Below are 17,681 nucleotides of genomic sequence, written 5' to 3' on the forward strand. Positions count from 1 at the left end.
GCTGTCAGGTGATGAAATGAAGCCAACCACTAGGCCATATTCCATAAAAGTAATTTCTCTATATATTCTTGGTATGTACATGTATTCTAAAGTTATGATAATGCATGATAAATGATAAATTATAATGCATAATATTTAGATGACAATGTTTCCAAAACTCATACCTGTTGTTTTGCTTATCATTCAGACTTGGGCACTTATTTACTTTATCAGTCTCACTTCTGGTCGGAATTCTGTCAGAAACACAGAAATTATTGATAATAGACACTCTCATATTTTTTAAACTCACTTTCAATAAAATTAAAAGATGTAGTATCAATTTGCTCTGTGTATAGATTAAAAATTTCCCAGTATCAAAATAAGTATAGAACAGAAGCTGAAATTATATAAATTTAGTGCATTATCTGAAGAGTCTAAGTACCTCACAGAAAAAGACTTATCAAAGGTGATGTTCAAACAATAATAGATATACTGTATTAAACCTCACTGTTGCTAACAATTTATTACAACTCCTTTGAATTAGACCAGAATACTAGAAAGAAAGCAATATTCAGTCAAGCAGTATACACAGAACTGGCACCTTTCCCTCTCCTTCACCATCCCTTGAGAGATGCAACAGTCTTGTTTTCTTTACAGATTTTAGACATCAATGTGGTAAGAAAATATTCTGATCTAAAATCCCTGGCAAAGCGTTGTAATGACCTACAGGAATAACTTCTATCAAAGAACTTATATTATTTGTGTTTAAATTGATATCATTAAGCCATGAAACTTACGTGAAGAAAAAACCACATAATTTTTCAAGCCTATTATGGATTCTACAATTGTTGCCTAAAACCTTTCAGAATTTTCACAGAAAGCACCAAGTAGCTATCCTAGTAGAAGCAGATTAAGTTATTATTTTATTCCAACTTTCTTCCCATAGTGGAATATCCTTTAGTAAGAATAGAATGACTCCAAAAACTCAAACATAAAGTGATGTACATTGAAATAGATGACAAATGCTGAGTTGAGAGGTTTATCTTAAGTATTTGGTTAAATCAACTGAAACACGTCTTGAGCTACAACTTTTTTACATATTGAAATTTCTTAATTTTAGTTACTGTTCCCATCTATAAACTGAAGCTAGAGACGCAAAATAACTAATCCTAGAACTATAATCTAACATTATGTATAAACCTTTTGTATGCTGCCTTCAGCCAAGCAGGACGGAATACTGTTGTATTTAATTCAAAACCTTCCAAGGGGTTCTGGGAAATGATCTGCACCAGCATGTGCTCTGTGCCTTTTGCAAAACCTAAATTTAATTGTGCAGATGACAATCTCGTGTCAGGGCAGATTCTGTCTGTGACGGCAGCTACAGTTACTCGGAAGATCACTAGAGGTCTCACTAAACAAGCTGGTGTTGCTGCAGATGAAGAACTGAGCGTTCCTCCTTATTGTCAACTAGCCAACGAAACAGCATTTCTTTCGCATATTGTTGTGTATTTTCAAAATTTCAGCACCATGCTTTACGTAATTTTGTATTTCCTCATTTTAATGTGTTAAAGACTCTATCTGGCAAGTTAAAGAAAGGTAAGTATAGTGTTAACTTCTCCTTGTACAACTTTTCAGCTTCTGATAGGCAGTTGAAGAATATTCTCTGTTTGCACCCAGAATGCCACCTCCAACAGACATCTCTGGATCAATGGTCCATTTACTCATGTTAAGTTTTTCTGAGCCAACTTATGTTTCTGGCCTCCACAGTATCCTGTGGTGGTGACTCCCACGATTAATATATGCATTAAGAGAAAAACAAATGTTCTCTTTCTTATCTTCTTCATTTTTTTCATTTTTTTTCTTAAATCATGACACAAACATTTATAGAGTGTCTCCTCATTCTTACAGTGCAACAGAAAACACTCCTTCCTCACTCACTTTCGCTATATTACTCTTTTCCAAGCTGAGGACTCTCTGTCACTTCAGATGTTCTGCATATGAAAGCTATTCCATACTTTCTCACCTTTTTCTTTAATTTTTTTTTTTGTGGTTCTATTGTAGTTTCTTCACATAAGTGAAATGATGCATGCAATGTTCAAGGTATTCAAAGCAGGTTTAAACCACATACCAAAGTCCTTTCCTAATAAATTCTACCATTCCAAAGGATTACACTACATTATTAATAAAGTGTACAATGAAAGTGTCTCATTTGCTTCAGTCCTATCTATTCAGATCTAATTCCTATAAATGTACTTAGGATTTAGTACTCAAAAAAATAGCAATGTAATTTTTGTCACTATCTAACTTTTTTCTCCCCTCTTTCGTCAAATATTTAGTTAGTTGCTAATAATGAGAGAGAAATAAAAGGATAAATAAAATTTTTCTACCCATCCAGAAAGTCTGTCTGTTGTCATCTGCACAAAGCAGTTGTTGTCTGAGTTAGAAACAGTGTAAATCTACATGCCAGTACGTGTGCATCTACTGTCATCAATCTTTGTATTTCTGAAAACAACTTAATAGTGTTCAATGTTTTCTTGTGCTTTCAGCCAATGGTGCAATTGCATATAGTCACCTGCAACATCTCTCCCAGGTCCTTAATATGGAAAATGATGTTTGAATTTTGTAAACACTGGGTTAGGCAAAATTCATATTAAAAAAAACCCTTTTTGAACAGGGATATGGCAGTATCCAGGAAGCAAAAGGCTGCACTTAATATGGCTTTTAGATATGTTTTTACTTGCACATTTACACATGTAATGAAGAACTCAAAATTATTCCTATAGTCATCAAAGATTTTCTTAATTCAAATTTCAATTATTATTTTGTAATTTTGAAAACTAGCTATTTAAGAGATATTCATCCAGATTCTTTAAAACCTTTTCTTTTGTAATATTACTGTCATGGCTAGAAGAGTTGCAAAGCAGAATTGTGAAAAGATGTTCTAGTATCTAGCCTGAAAACAGGTAACTCATAAAGAACTCTTGCAGAATAGAAGACTGCCATTTTACAGAATTTTAGCTAGGTAAAAATAATTTTCCATAAAGACAATATGACATAATTCTGTAAACTGCTCTCCAATCCAACAGATCTCGAATATCAATGTAATTTTTCTCTAAAAGCACCTACTAGGAGCAGTCCTTTGAACTTTTTTCTACATTCCAGAAACATACTCTATTTTCAGCTCTGTCTTTTACTTTTGAAAAAAAAAAAAAAGAATGCTGCTTTTCCACAGAGGCAATAAACAATATAGCTGTTCTGCAAACTGGTTACTACTAAGCTTGGAAGACTTCTGTGCTATGGCTATGCTTGCCAGAAATAATTTATAAGAAAATAAGGGAATTGTACCAAGTGGAGAACATCCTTCACAGAGGAAGCAGAAGTACCAAATTCAACCATAAAATAGGTACTAAGTGAAAACACATCACCACACCCTGTTATGCCTTAGGTTGCAAATTTGAGGAGTTGCAGAACATGTGGTCACCCTTTGCAGAACTGCCTTCTGGTAATAGGTGTGCACAAATTAATGCTGGAATGGCTGTATTTCACAGTCTTAAGAAGACCATTGATGACTGAGGAAAAATAAACAACTTGACAGCAGCTTCCTCTTAGTGATAATTTCAAGATAGAGGCATCATTATTCACTCCATTTATGGACATATTCTGCAATAATTATCAGAACTGTATATTCACGCCTATAATCCTTTCTTTGTATTCTCTCTCATCACTTACATTTTAAGAAACCTTTATGTTAGATATTTGTGTGTATGAAAACACAAAGACACTTTACAATCTCAAATAATTCAGTCATTTTTATATATCAGCATAAACCGAAAAGATATAGAGTACAAAAGGACAATGGTCTTCAGTGACACTGTAAAAACTGGAACTGTCCTATGACTTCTAAATCAGTAATCAGAGTTTGATGCACGAAAATTAAGCCTTAAAAATTGTTTTGAAGTCAATGAGCATATGAATAAGTGTGACATAGCTGATATATTCTACTCAAATTTCCAAAAAGCTTCACAGAAATTTGCTTTAAGTGCCCTTAAATAAACTGATCTCCTATTGGTAATAATGTCTTTCCATGCATAAATAACTGCTTAAAAAGTAGGAAAGATTTGAAATAAACAACAAATTTTCAGAGTGGAAGGAGAGCTCTATAAGACCTGTGTTTTTCCAGTGTTCATGAATTATCTGGAAAAGAAGAAGAGTGAGATGATGTTGCTTGACAATGTCATTGATTCATGGTAGTCAAAACAAATCCCAACTGGCAAAGTTTTCAGAAATCATCTGCTAATATGTCAGATTTCTAGAATGGCAGATGACGCTCACTTTTCTTAGATGCAAAGTAATGCCTGCCAAGAAAAGAAATTGATCTCTGAATGAGCTATTATTACTAAGGAAAGAAATCTTGCAATTATATGGGTAATGTTATGAAAATCAAAACTCAATTCTCAGCAGTGAAGAGCAAATTCAACGTTATGTAGTACAAGGAAAGGAAAAGCAAAGGAACCAGAAGTCATTGTTATACTCCTCTGTGTACGTACAAGGTGTGCATAGATCTTAAATATGTGCATCAGGATCTGGATCCCAAGATCAAAAAGACTAATATGGAAATATGAAAGATACAGAGAAGAGCAATATGTAAATTAAAGTTGTAGAATGGCTTCCTCATGATGAATGAACAAATACAGCAGGATTCACTGGGGTGAATAGACAGGGGTATGATACCGCACAGGTTTCTAGCCTATTCTTTTCTAGCCTTCTGTGGAGAAGGTAAATTTTATCTAACAATTTTGCATTGTATCTAACAGCACTAGTAAGGGTCATGAAATAAAATAACACGGTGCTAAGAAACAACCAAACAAGTGCACTTTTTCCACAGTGTGTGTTTATGTGCAGGTACTCCTAACATCAGCATGTTTTGGATTGCAGATGTTGATGATGGGGGCTGGGTTTTGAAGATGCAACGCAGAAAGAATCTGCAAACACTGACATGGTCATGTCTTAACAAAGGTCAGGGCTGAACAGAACATTCAAATTACATGAAAAGCATATGATTCTTATATTTGTACTGATGATGGTATGAAGTGGCAGAGAGGATTTGCAAAGAACAAGAGGTTTAGCCATGTTGTGCTTAACTATTAGAGACAGGACTTTGATTTATAGTTTGAAAAACAAAAAATTGGGAAGGAATGGTTATCATCTGTGGAAAGATACATACATCTATAAGGACAAGAATACACAGAAATTGTTACAGAAAAAAGAAGAACAACATGTCAAAAGAACCTTCTCTAAATTACATTTCCATTTGCCTCATTGAAAATTCATGCAAGAATCATACAAAGTTTTTTAATTAGATGACTAATAAATAACAAAACTTTTAAAGACCCACTGATTTCATTCATGCTTTTATTTTTAAGACCTCTCACAGTATGTGAATCACAAAATATAATACATCCAGAAAAAAGCCGTACCTGTCCAAGGTGGTATCAGATCTGTATCGTCCAAGTACAGCTGTCTGATCTTCCTTTTCATTTGTGCTACTACAGTAAGAGAAAGTTAGAAATGTCACATTGGTCATTGTTTTTATTAAACAACTTGTCACAAAAAGCCCCAATATCTATGTCTCAAATTAAAGTATCATACAGGATTTCTGACCATCCAGGTGTCAATAGATCCAACCCTGCATTCATTGCAGTGATCAACTTCAGAATTATTGACACTGGAGTCAGATTTACGGTGGAAATACGTATAGACTAAAATTGAACAAAGCAAGTTCTTGCTATAAACAGGATATAATGACAGATTTCTTTGGTAATATTTTCAGAAAGGTGTTAAGATACTCTACCATACCTGTGTAGGCTATCTTGGGATTTGTATTGATTAAGCACAGCCCTTCCATAGTTTTCATCAGCACTTCGAGAGAAAGAAAAACAATGGTTAGTTAAAAATGAAGTATTAAAAATAGAGAACTTTTTCTTGGCAAAAGATTTGTCTTCAATCAGATTTCACAACTGTCCACTACCACTGCGATTGCATCAGCTATAGATCTCTGCAGTAGAAGACTTCAGACATTTTGGAGTAAGGATTATCTCTTCCTACAAGCTGTTCATGGACTGTATAATAAGGGCATGGTCTCAAGGTGTTTTTTTCTGCTGTAATGCAAGTCCTAGTTTATATTAGAGTAAACTTAATCTGATTCTGACTAAAGCTCCTTAAAAAAACTTGCCAAGGTTTATAATCTTCATGGTTGTAAAAAGTCAAATCATAGTCTTACAGCCTAAATATGTGAAATGTGGGATTTTTCCTCATAGAGCAGAAACCTGGCACCTCATTAAATGCTCAGAGGTTGAAAGTTCCAATGAAAAACATAATGAATATTCAGGAAACTAATAGTTTCAAAAGGCAATCAATACCTCATCAAGATAAATAAATAAGAATTATTTAATTAATCTAATTCTGGTTGATACCAACCATGCAAAAATAGATATTCCAAGAAAATGTACATGGCATACTGAAATGCAGAAGAAATGCATTTCATATTTTTCTTACCTTTCCTCTTCAGGCCTCTTCTTTATCCAGCTGTTATCTTGCAAAAGTGTCCGTCGTTTATTGATATCATGAGAAGCCTGTTGTCTGCTTTTAATTGCAACAGAGGGGCTCTTCTTATCTGCAAATGCAGAGAAACACGTCTTGAAAACAAACATGTGGAATAACTTTGGAAACCTTGAGTACTATTACAAAGGTTAAAATATGTAAAAGTTTAGCACAAATTGAATTTTCAGTTATCACACCTGTTTAGTGAAGATTGTTTCCTTGGTAAGTTTGTGGCTTCAACCTTGAAAAGACTGCAGAAGCCAGTTTACCAAACTAAATCAGTTTCATCCTTAATATGAAAGAGTTTTGTATATTTTTAATGTAAACAAATTTCACAGATCTGATAAAGGAATTATGAAATTTGCATACCACAGTAATCCCAGGAAAGTCAAACTAATGAATCCTGTTTCCTGGGGTGTTGTCTATGGGTTTTATATTTGCAGATGTGTGATGCAAATTTTGAACAAAAGCTAATCTTGAGTTGACCACATGGTCCTCCAGCTAAACCCAGCCCAACACATGTGGATTTTCACATTTCTCAAAATGTCAGACTCCCTCTGAAGCTTTTTTCTTAATGGCTGAATGAACAGACTTTCTTTTCTAATGAGCTCTTTAGTTTTACTGAACTTTAATAAAAGCGATGCCTTTAAGATCTATATCTTTACATCAAATTTAACTAAAATTGGTGCACAGTTTCTAAGGTTATTGGAAGAGACAGACAGACATGCACACTCACATGCTTTATGAACACAGAAGCCTTATTTACTTATGAAAATAACCTAAAATATCTTTGCCCAACAATGCTAATATTTAGTATATTGAAGAACTAACAATATGATACTGACTTGATTTGGGAAATATTGGATTCCTCTCTGCATTAGAAAGCTGATGTTTATCTCCTTTGGTTTCCTTTTATGAGGATTTTGGCCCTTTTTTGCAAGAAAAAAATATGCAATGACTACTGTCCAGCATTCTCAGTTCTTTTATTCCCTACCTAAGTTTCATATCATCAGCCTGTTTGAGGTGAGAGGAAATATTGTTGTGATATTTTATCATTCCCTTTTAAAATGAAAAACCAGAAGTTCAGACCAAATAGAAATTCCATTTTTTAATTGCAATATTTACCCCAAGTTTTTCCAGTCAAGAGAAGTAAAAAAATTAAATATGCAAAACCTTTATTAATACACCCAAATAATCAGTAAAATTAATGATGAAAAATACAGAGTTTCTCGGGTTTTCCTTTAGACACCTTCATGATTTTATATATTAATTCCTCACTTTCTGAGCATTCACGCAAAAGAAGAGCAAGACCATCAGATTTCAGGAAACATCACTGTCTGATGTTCAACAAGGACATTTGACTGTAAAGATTGTGTATAGAAAGACCAAGCTCCACAGAAAACACATGCAGTCAGTAATACGTCATTTGTCAAAGATGTGTTTCGGCATTCTGCTGTGATTTATAAGAAAATGTAGTTCTTACTTTTAATACAAGAACTTCAGCTGTAGTGATAACATTAAAAAATGACAAATGGCTACAATGAGTGGAAGATGAAATAACAAAAAAGCACCAAAACATTTATTTTAAGTGACAATTGTCAAGACTGACTTTTTAAATACATTTTTCTCATGAAAGAAAAACACTGCAGTAAAAAGATAAAATTCAGTCTAAAAATGTATATCTGACTGTAACTCAAACTGTGTCTGCTCTTATCTGTTTATATTCGCTGTACATATGTCCATACTACCAAATGAAAGAAGGCCAGAGAAGGAATGAAAGGCTTGGACTCATCAATCGTGTTTGCTTAGTTGCAAATATTCTCTGGTTCTGTGTTGGACTTGCTCTCCCCAAGACTGAGTTGCTGGAGAAGTGGCAAAGGTTTAAGAAACACAGCTGTGATAGCACGGATATATGCTTCTGTTTCTTAGCCTTGATGACAAGGTTTGGCTTTCTTTTTTCGAGCAGCATAGATGCAGCCCTTTGAGAAATGACCAGGGACATCAAAGGTGATGTTTTTAAGAATGTGCCAACAGTCACAGTAGATTAACAAAAAGTATTCTATCCTCACTTCATGATTTCTGCGTTAGCCTGTTCACTGCCAATTGAGCTGGTTCTTCTCTTAAAAAGATTTGTTAAAATCTGACTTTAAAGACTTCAAAAAATGAAGGCATCCCAGGCTTGTCTGAATACCTCCAGTAGTTCATTAGAATATCTGCTAAAATAAACACTTCTTGCAAACCAAAAAGAGGAAGGACCTTCACCAGTTTAAACAATAACATCGTCTCATAGTCACTAGCAAGAATGAAGATAGTTTTAGTTAGCCAACAAGATCATATGAAGTGTGTTTGCTCTAAAAATGTATACATTTCCATTCTCATGAATATTTAGGTATTTCTAATTTGGTACAATCATTTGTATTGGAGGAAGAAAAAAAGTTAATTTTTCAAAAGTAGGAAAAATGTGAGCTCAAGTTTATGCATTCCAGAGAGAAAACTTCTCCAGGTAAGGATAGCTGATGGCAGCTAAAGGGGTGGGAATGATTCCAGCATTCTTTTCATTCTAATAGTTTTAGCCAAAGATGCTTTGATCTGTTTCCAATGCATTTTAAGCTGTGCTCTTCTGCTGTCAACCATAACCTCCTCAGAATCTTGAGGAAAAACCTTAATGACATGAACATGACATAAACATTTCTATATAATCAAGAAAATCCAACTATTAAAATTAACCATGTATGTGACATATGGACCTTTTCCCAATAGCAATTTAAGAAAGTTGTTATCACCTACCCCAAAAAAATTTGTATTTCACAGAAATCATGGGTTTTTAAACTGTTTGGTGCAAAAATTTTGAGAAACCTCCTATAAAGGCAGTAGCCAAGGGATATACACTGTTTTCTTGTCAAGAAATATTGCAAGCATTTTGTTACTACCTGAGGCCCTGGTTTTGCTGAAGAGTACTGATTTCTGGTCTAATGAATTTTCTCCCAAGCTTCAACTAAAAAATTAAACGTAGATCTGATACAACCGTTCAAGTCACATGAGTGCAGACAGATGCAGCTTGTCCCTGTCTTAATTTGACAGTAAAAAGTTTATGTCCTCAACACAATAGAGCCAAGCAGCTCCTTGCCGTGGCTGCACTAATTTTGGTGTACTTAGGCCTGGCACATCCCACCCAAAACAGATCCACATGCATTTCAAAACCTTTCGGTCTTCAGAAATGTTTTTTAGGTTTCAGGAAAATGGAAAATATCATCATGTTTACAGTTTCCCTCTGATCATTTCTCTGCATAGAAAGCAAACTCCAGCCCTCCTCAAGTTTTGTCCCTCCAGAGGAACAAACAATCCCATCAGACAATGATTAAAAAGCTTTTCTCCCCTCTTGCCCTGTTCTAATTTTCCTCAGTTTCTCCTCATTTTCCCTGAGCGAGTCAAGGAGACGGTGCTGAGATCAATGAATCTGCCCACTGCCCTTCCAACTGCTGTGCTTCTGTGGGCTTTCCACAACAACCACAGCCCTTAGCATGGGAAATCACCACCTTGCACCACACCACCTGACTCCCCCACTCCACCACACAACACTGCTCAGTGGGGTGTTCTGGCCTGAATCCCTGCCAGCGGCAGTTTGTGTACAACACCAATAGTCTGGCATCTGAAGCTGGTCGCATTGTGACTAATAACCATCCTGTCACTGCTGAAACGTGGCGGTCTGCCCAGTGAGGGAGCTGAGGGATGGGCATCGTGATACTTAGAAAGGAGGAAGGCCACGCCTCAGCCTCCAAGTGCCCTGGGAGCAGAAAATGGAGAAGACTTGGTATTACCGCTTTGATTTGGAGACTGTTTTTGTATACTGAAAGCTGACATTTGTTCCGTGGTGTGTTGTCCTTCTCTAGGAATCTAAAAGGAAACACGACAAAGAAAAAGAAGATATTAGGAATCAGCCCCAAAAACAGCTCAAGTTTGTTGTCCACTTCAACCACCTCCTTGCATAAGTTTAGTCTGACAGGGTGGAATGGCTTAGTGCTGGCTGCAGCCCTGCTCAGACCGAATCTGGGGCACGGTGGTGGCTTTTCCTTGCCTAGTAATGACTATATGTACTCCTGCCTTGTGGCTCTGCCTTTCACAGTGCCTGTCCTTCCTTTCCCTTTTTGGGAGCATCTTCCCTGAGAACACAAGGTGTGGTGATAGCCTTCAGAGGGCCACAATGAGTAATGAAGAATGAGGTGAGGTGATAAGCTTAATGGGAAAACAGTATTAGTCAGTGGCTCAGAGTGGCACCTGGAGCACAGGTGGGCTTACCCAGCTCTGCTGATGGGTCTCACAGCTACAGTGATCAGCAGCTAATGCAAGGGGCCACGACAGAGACAGTTCTTCTGCTCTGCAACAGTTTTCCATTCACTGACTTCTTCCGTTATCTCAAATCAGGTTAAAAAAAATGAGCCTCCAAGACTGCCAATTTAAAAAAAAAAAACAAAACAAAACAACAACAACAAAAAACAAAAACAACAACAACAAAACAAACAAACAAACAAACAAACAAAAAACCAACAAAAAAAACCCCCAACCAATTATTTGGGAGTTGAGCCTCTCAAAAGATTTCGTGTTTTCCTTTGAAACTGGATTGTGAATACCAGCTTTCCTAGAGAAAGCATCAAGCAGAACATAATGACATTTCAATGACAAAAAATTCTCCCTTAAGTTAAAAAACCCCAATGCTGACACTGACTTAAGGGTGTGGCCAAAACTGACCCTCTTTAGCAAGTGGATTCCTTTTCAAAAAGCAGTGTTTTCCAAGAAAGCAATGTTAAGATGGAAAGTTGCCAACCAATTCCACTGTCAGACTACTAAGATTTACAGAAGCACTAGAAAACAGTTTTTGTGACAGCAGCAGCCCTTAAAAATCAGAAACATTCCCAGTTCTCTGGGTGACACAGCTATTGTATTTTTCTTACTGCAGATGTAAAGTGTATTGCTCCCACACGTAAGATAGAGTGGATTGAGACTGGAGCTCTTTCTTTACAGATGGGAAGTGAAGAAGATTTTGCAAAAGCAACTAATATTTGAGTACAAAAGTTCGCATGTATCTTACATAGTTGTGAAATCCCAGATATTTATTGGAGTTTAAAATTCTGGCATGTTGATTGGAAAGCTCCAACCCACATTCTTGTTTTTTTAAGCTTAGGTGTTGGTATCAAACAGGTATTGGCACAGTATATGTAGAAAACATGTGACTGCTGGATGTGATTCCCACACAATAAAAGTTTGCTCGGGGCTATGGTGAGCTGTATTTTGCAATTGGTTATAAAATATCTTTTAAAAATACTTATATAAGAAGGCTTAAAACATATATGCACTGAATTTCCTAGAAACTGTTCAGGTAGGTTATTAAAGAATGAGTTTTAGATAGTGACCATTCTCACTATAAATTTTCCTGAACTGTCCCAAGATGGTAGAGAGGTCTCTGATGTATTTATGTTCTCAGCTTAGCAACAGCTGTACATCTGATGCAGTCAGTCAGTCCTGGGATAATATTTGATATTTCAGAATATTTTGTAAGCAATGAGAACTAGTACTTCTTCTCCTCAAGATGAAGTAGTAGTTTGTATAGAAGGAATTTGGATTTATTTTCAAATAAGTACATTTAAAGCCATTTGCTAAGGGAAATGAACTGTAAAACTTTGAAAAAGGAGACTTCTTTTGTGAAAATTAAGTGAAATGAGATAATTTTAAGACTTAAAAGATCTTGTTTAAAATACACATTTTGTAATTAAAATATTTAATACTGAAAATAACAGGAAACTGCTATGTAGACTTCATGTTAGACTGTAGCCCTCCTTCCTATATATTTGTAATAGAAACTGAAATTTCTCACAGAACTGATAAGGAAGTATCATATACCTTTGTTAGAAATAAACAAAAAACCTCAGGCGTTTGTTCTGAAATAAAAATTATGACCAAAGTAAAAAATCCATACATTTGAGGCTTGTCTTTAAAATCTACAGATTACTACAAATGTATTAATGACATTGAAATCATGAAAAGTGACTATAAAGCGGGTTTGCAACTCCTAGTTGTATCCATGCAAGACAAAAGAAAGTCTACCAAGTGTGTTTCTTTCATCCCCCTTAATTTAATTAAAACTATGTTTTGTCTCTTGTCCTATATTCATTTTTTAATGGTTTAAGAGCAAAACAATATTTCTGTTGCACGTGTGTACAGCATCCAGAATAAACTGCTACCTAGTCTCCCAACCCAAAAGTAGTATGCATAAATGAATATAAAAACCAGCCACACTCCCTTTTACAGTCAGGACTGAAAATGTTCCAGGTATTCTGAAATTTTAAACCTAGGCATTTTAGTCCTACAGAATACTGCCATATTGTCCTCAAGGCTTGCTTCATGCTTCTGAACTTTCAAGTTGTATATCAAAGATTCATCCATTAAAATTTAAAATGCAAATTAAAAGCTACTTCAGTCTGTAGCACAGACAATCAAGAATCATCAGAGTAAGACTTAAATTTTAGGATCTTAGAAATTAAAAGATTCGTGCAGGATACAGCTCATCAAAGCATTTTTTGAACTCTGTGTGTGTATCTGTGTATTTGGAAAGGAGAATGGACAAAACATTAAGATCACATTAGTTTAAAAATTCCAGCTAATAAAGATGTGAAACTGTCACATTGTTTACACAGGTCAGTGAACATTTTATCTTCAGCCCATAGGAAGATTTAAAAAAAAGTTTTTTACTTTGTGAGAAAGAGGAGTTATAGGTTTCTATAGTATACTATAGTAGTAAATTTAGTTCAGGCATTCTTAATAGGATCTCAACCACTGAAGCAAAACAACTCAGCTGAAATGCAAAACAAAAACAAACAGGAATGCAGCTCCAGTGTAATTTGAATTTAAAAACAGCGTCAGGAAACTTTAAAGGAAATTAAAACTGCCCCAGCCAGTCCAGTGAGCAGTTCCCAAATGGTTTTAAGACATGCCAGTCCTGGATTCAGACCCTCACCAATTTTTGGAGAAACCCAAATATAATTCCAAAGAAATTCAGAAAAATCTTCAGACAGAACTTCGGGGAAAGTCAAATGCCCCTTCAACTTGGAGGGAAGTTATTCCAAAAGCAGCACAGGTCTCTAATCCTATTTTTATCACAAATATCTATATTCACACTTCTACATCTCCTTTCCACGTCCTGCAGTGACTGATCAGGAGAATACCTCAGGCCTGCCTTAAATTCTGAAAGCTAGATCTTCTAGTTTTCAGATAGTCTGAACACACCCATTCTTCCTTCATAAATCCCTTTTGCCTCCCTTCTGCTCTTGGCTGTAGCTTCCTATTTGATGAGGCTTCACATATATACATAGCTGTATTTAAAAAATACATAAGAACGATATGAGCATCTCCTGTAAGATTCATATTTTCCACATCAGACTAAACTAGTTGGAACAAACTAGTCTGTGTTCTTTGGCTTCTAGCTACGACAGTGATTAAGACCTTATTTATAAATATTCTGTTTATATGCATTTTTTTATTAAACAATATTTATTTTCACAGCTTAGAGACAAGAAGCACTGCATATATACTGCATAATAAGTAATTCTACATAGGAAATGTTGAAGGAGGGATGTGAGAGGGACACCTTCTTCTCTTAAAAGTCAAAACATTTGGGTTTATGCTGAGGTTTTTCATATAAAGCTTTGCCAAATGCAAATGCCTAAAATGTCAAACTTCCCAGTATTATTAATTAACTGGGTGATACAAAAAGTTGTAACTGAACAACCAGTTTAAAACAAAAATGTTTCAGAATTTTCCTGACATCCAACTTCTCATGCTGCATTGCTAAAGCAGGCTGGACTGTAAAGAAGCAGCTGAGTTTGGCATGTCCACATGAAACACCAGCTGGAACTAACAGGTTCCTTATATATGTGGCTTTACATGACCACAGCTTGCTGACTACTGTTTGCTACATGTCCTTCAAGTTCCAGCTTTTCAAAAGTATCTAATATTTGCCATATGGAAAAGAAAATAGACATATATATTTTTCTTTGTTTATCCCAAATATGAAACTTGCCACCAAAATTTCATCTTCTTGAAGAAATATTCTGTTCTGAAATAAGCTGAACATTCAGCTTATTTGAGTGGAGCTCAACATTTTAGACCTATTCCATTAGAAATGAAGACTTACTTCAGCTCTACTTTTCCATTTGCTTTGTTTTCCATTGAACCCTTAATGTTAATTCTATAGTACGTGGCTTATCTTTCATTTAAATGAGATGACTGTGGAGAATATGGCATTTAAAAAAAAAAAGCACATTTGGTCTTAATTACAGTTATGAAACACACAACAGTATTTCCTTGCTTTCACTTAACAGCTTTCATGTCAGCAAACTTTTTTATTTTCTCCATCCTTTCTCTTGAGTACAGTAAGTGTGAGCAGGCAACTGATTAAAGTAATTCTGACTTTATACAGGATGAAGATCTCCAAGCCTTAAAACTAAGGCACTGGGGAGACACATCATTATAGTTGTTCTTCTAGATAGGGATCCATAGGTGTGTGAGGTAAAATCTTTCTGCTTTGGAAGTCAATTCCAGTTTTGCTGTTCTCTACATCCATCATTGCCCCTCTCAGATATCAAAGTGGGGTGACTGGGCTATCAAATCTGGCTGCCTATACTTAAACTCAAGTAAGAATTTGTGTTCCTTGATTCCAGACAAAGGTTGTTTTGCAAATCGCCATCATAGCCAGAGCCAGTCAATGCTGTGCCATCCTTCATATATCCAAACATGCTATTTCAGATGAGAATATCATCTCTTCAAATAACATTAAAGGTCCACTCTGTGAGGTGCAGGTCTATATGTATAACTGATTCTCTACTTTCTTCCCTACAGAATTGCCACTGGTGATTCTATTTGTTTGGCAATTAGTTAGTCTTTTTGTCTTTTTGCTGAAATTACATTTAAAAATAACTAAATTTATTTTGCAGACATTAAAGAGTAATAAAAGTATGTTCCTAGATTGATTTTTTTTTCCCAAGAGTTACGTATCAGAACAATAGCCATATAATATATTTGTGAACTTCTGGAATTAATACACTGGGTTTAAATGATTATTTTACTCTACAGTTTTGGCCACAGAATTAATAGCAACTCTCACAGAAAATAAAAACATGTATATGTGTAAAAGAGAAAACAAGCAAGGTTGGAATAGGCAAGGTAGGACTAGAGAACACATGAATGTATGACAGAAATCATTCATCTTTGTAGCTGAAAGAGCTCTCAAAACTGGTTTTTCAAGATGTGGGTGGAGGAGATTCTGTTTTGAAAGCAGCTTTGGAACTGTCATTAAAATCAGCTGCAAAGTCAGAACACAAATCTGTATGTATTTTCAAATTAGAAATGCATGATCAGCTTTAGATGTAGTGGTTTGTGTTTTTTTTTTTTAATAGAGTGTAGGAGAGGAGGTAATCATTTTCTTTACTCAGCTATGTCATTCATTTTCCTAGATTTTTGGTGAAGAACACATCCTGTCTATACATGGGTTCAGCTAATTGTATAGATAAATCATTGTATCGAAGTAGAATGCTACTTCTTTTGCAAAGGTGCAAATGAAAGCAGAGTGTTGCTAATTGTTTTTTGCCAAAATAGTAAACTTCAAGCAAATTCAAGGAAAGGAGAAATGAGTAAATACTCTTTAATTTTAGATAAAAATTACAAAGAAAGAATAAACTAACAATAAAATTAACCAAAAAGCAAAACTGACATTTAAATAGCTATTCATGAAAAGTGGTCTGAATAGTGAGTTTGTCATCAGAGAATTAGCACTAGAATAAAATGCAATTAGCAATATAATGTAAATAATGAAGTGATTGAGATCGCAGAGCTAGGAGAAGTCAGAAAAATCTGGGAAATCTGAGCACCTAAACTTTAAAACTTCTAGACCTGGATTTTCATAGACAAGTTCTCCACACTTCTTGAAAATCAGATTCTCTGAAGTGGGATCCTGAATTGGACACTAGGAAGTCACAGAACATTTGAAAATGTAGGACTTTCCATACATGTTATATAAAGCCAGAAGAGTAAACATCCTTACCTAGGTATGGTAGAAGTTAGTGTCCTAGCGTGGCTCAGTGTGGTTAGTCAACCTGGAGACAGCTGGAAGTGAGGCACAGTCAAAGCAGACAGAGAGTTGAATTGTCGTTCCCCATCCAGCTGTCTGAAAACTCAAGAGATTTCTCCTTCAGAGGCTGAGTCACTTAAGGAGGAGGTAGGAGGTGTGGAAAAGGGTGGCACCTTGTAGAAATACCAGATCAATTAAAAGTACGGGTGAGTTGTTACGCTTCTGTGCTTGCTGTGCTTTTCAAGTGCAGTAGGGCTGGGTTTCACGAAATGAACTGCTTTAACAGACCTTGAAACAGAAAAACAAGTGATTACCATTTGGAAAAATATGCTATAGTCATTTTGATTTTCCACATATATGTTCCAGAGCTGTAGGGCTGCCTCTCAGCTACAGGGTTTCAGGTATTTACACAGGTGAACATGAAGGAACACTATATTTCACCAAAGAAAAATTCTGGATAAGTGTTATATGGGGAACACACACTAGAATCTGATCTGCACAACATATTTGCACTGTTTGAGTACGTGGGCAGAGGCAAAAAGATCTGGGGGGAAATCCCTCCCACGAGATCTTGTTGCAAGACTCTCTTATCTGTGTACATTTGCATTCCCCTGCAGTACAGCCAGCAACAAACAGAAAGAAGAGCTTGCCTTCGCTTATTTTTTTCTCTCTTTAAAATGACTGCAAATAAGTTTGTAGACTAAGAACTGCCTTACTACTAGTAAATACAACAGTATAGAATCAATAATTTTTTTATAGAAATACTGTATACAACTCCATACTTCTGTTTAAGATACAGAGGCTGGTTTTAATGTAGCTTATACAGGCTCGTGCTTCTTTTATATTTGGGGAATTTTTGTAATGAAATATGTGGCAGATCATTTAGCAAGATTCTGTGCAACCTTTAGTCCTATTATCTTCTGTAAAAGTTAGGAACTTCTTTGAACACCTCAAAAACAAATCAAACTCTGTCATGAATTAATTT

The 17,681-nt window shown here is 35.5% G+C and overlaps 1 protein-coding gene across 4 annotated transcripts in view; it reads right to left on the minus strand.

Moving 5' to 3' along the window:
* The window catches only part of SCEL (sciellin), a 48,224-nt gene extending 31,273 nt beyond the window's left edge, over positions 1-16,951 (minus strand). Inside the window, exons 1-6 of one of the 4 annotated variants that reach the window (XM_027646222.1) lie at positions 16,670-16,951; positions 10,398-10,473; positions 6,535-6,652; positions 5,836-5,898; positions 5,457-5,525; positions 165-233 (exon numbers count right to left, since the gene is read on the minus strand). In XM_027646222.1, coding sequence (XP_027502023.1) covers positions 165-233; positions 5,457-5,525; positions 5,836-5,898; positions 6,535-6,652; positions 10,398-10,440 — 362 coding nt within the window. In that variant the 5' untranslated portion in view covers positions 10,441-10,473; positions 16,670-16,951. Of the gene's footprint in view, positions 1-164; positions 234-5,456; positions 5,529-5,835; positions 5,899-6,534; positions 6,653-10,397; positions 10,474-16,669 lie in introns of all 4 variants that reach the window. The other 3 variants (XM_027646229.1, XM_027646213.1, XM_027646239.1) reach the window with 3 other exon arrangements.
* Positions 16,952-17,681: the final 730 nt, after the last annotated feature.

Source organism: Corapipo altera, unplaced genomic scaffold (assembly GCF_003945725.1).
Source record: "Corapipo altera isolate COAL_440 unplaced genomic scaffold, ASM394572v1 0, whole genome shotgun sequence".
Taxonomy (NCBI): Eukaryota; Metazoa; Chordata; class Aves; order Passeriformes; family Pipridae; genus Corapipo; species Corapipo altera.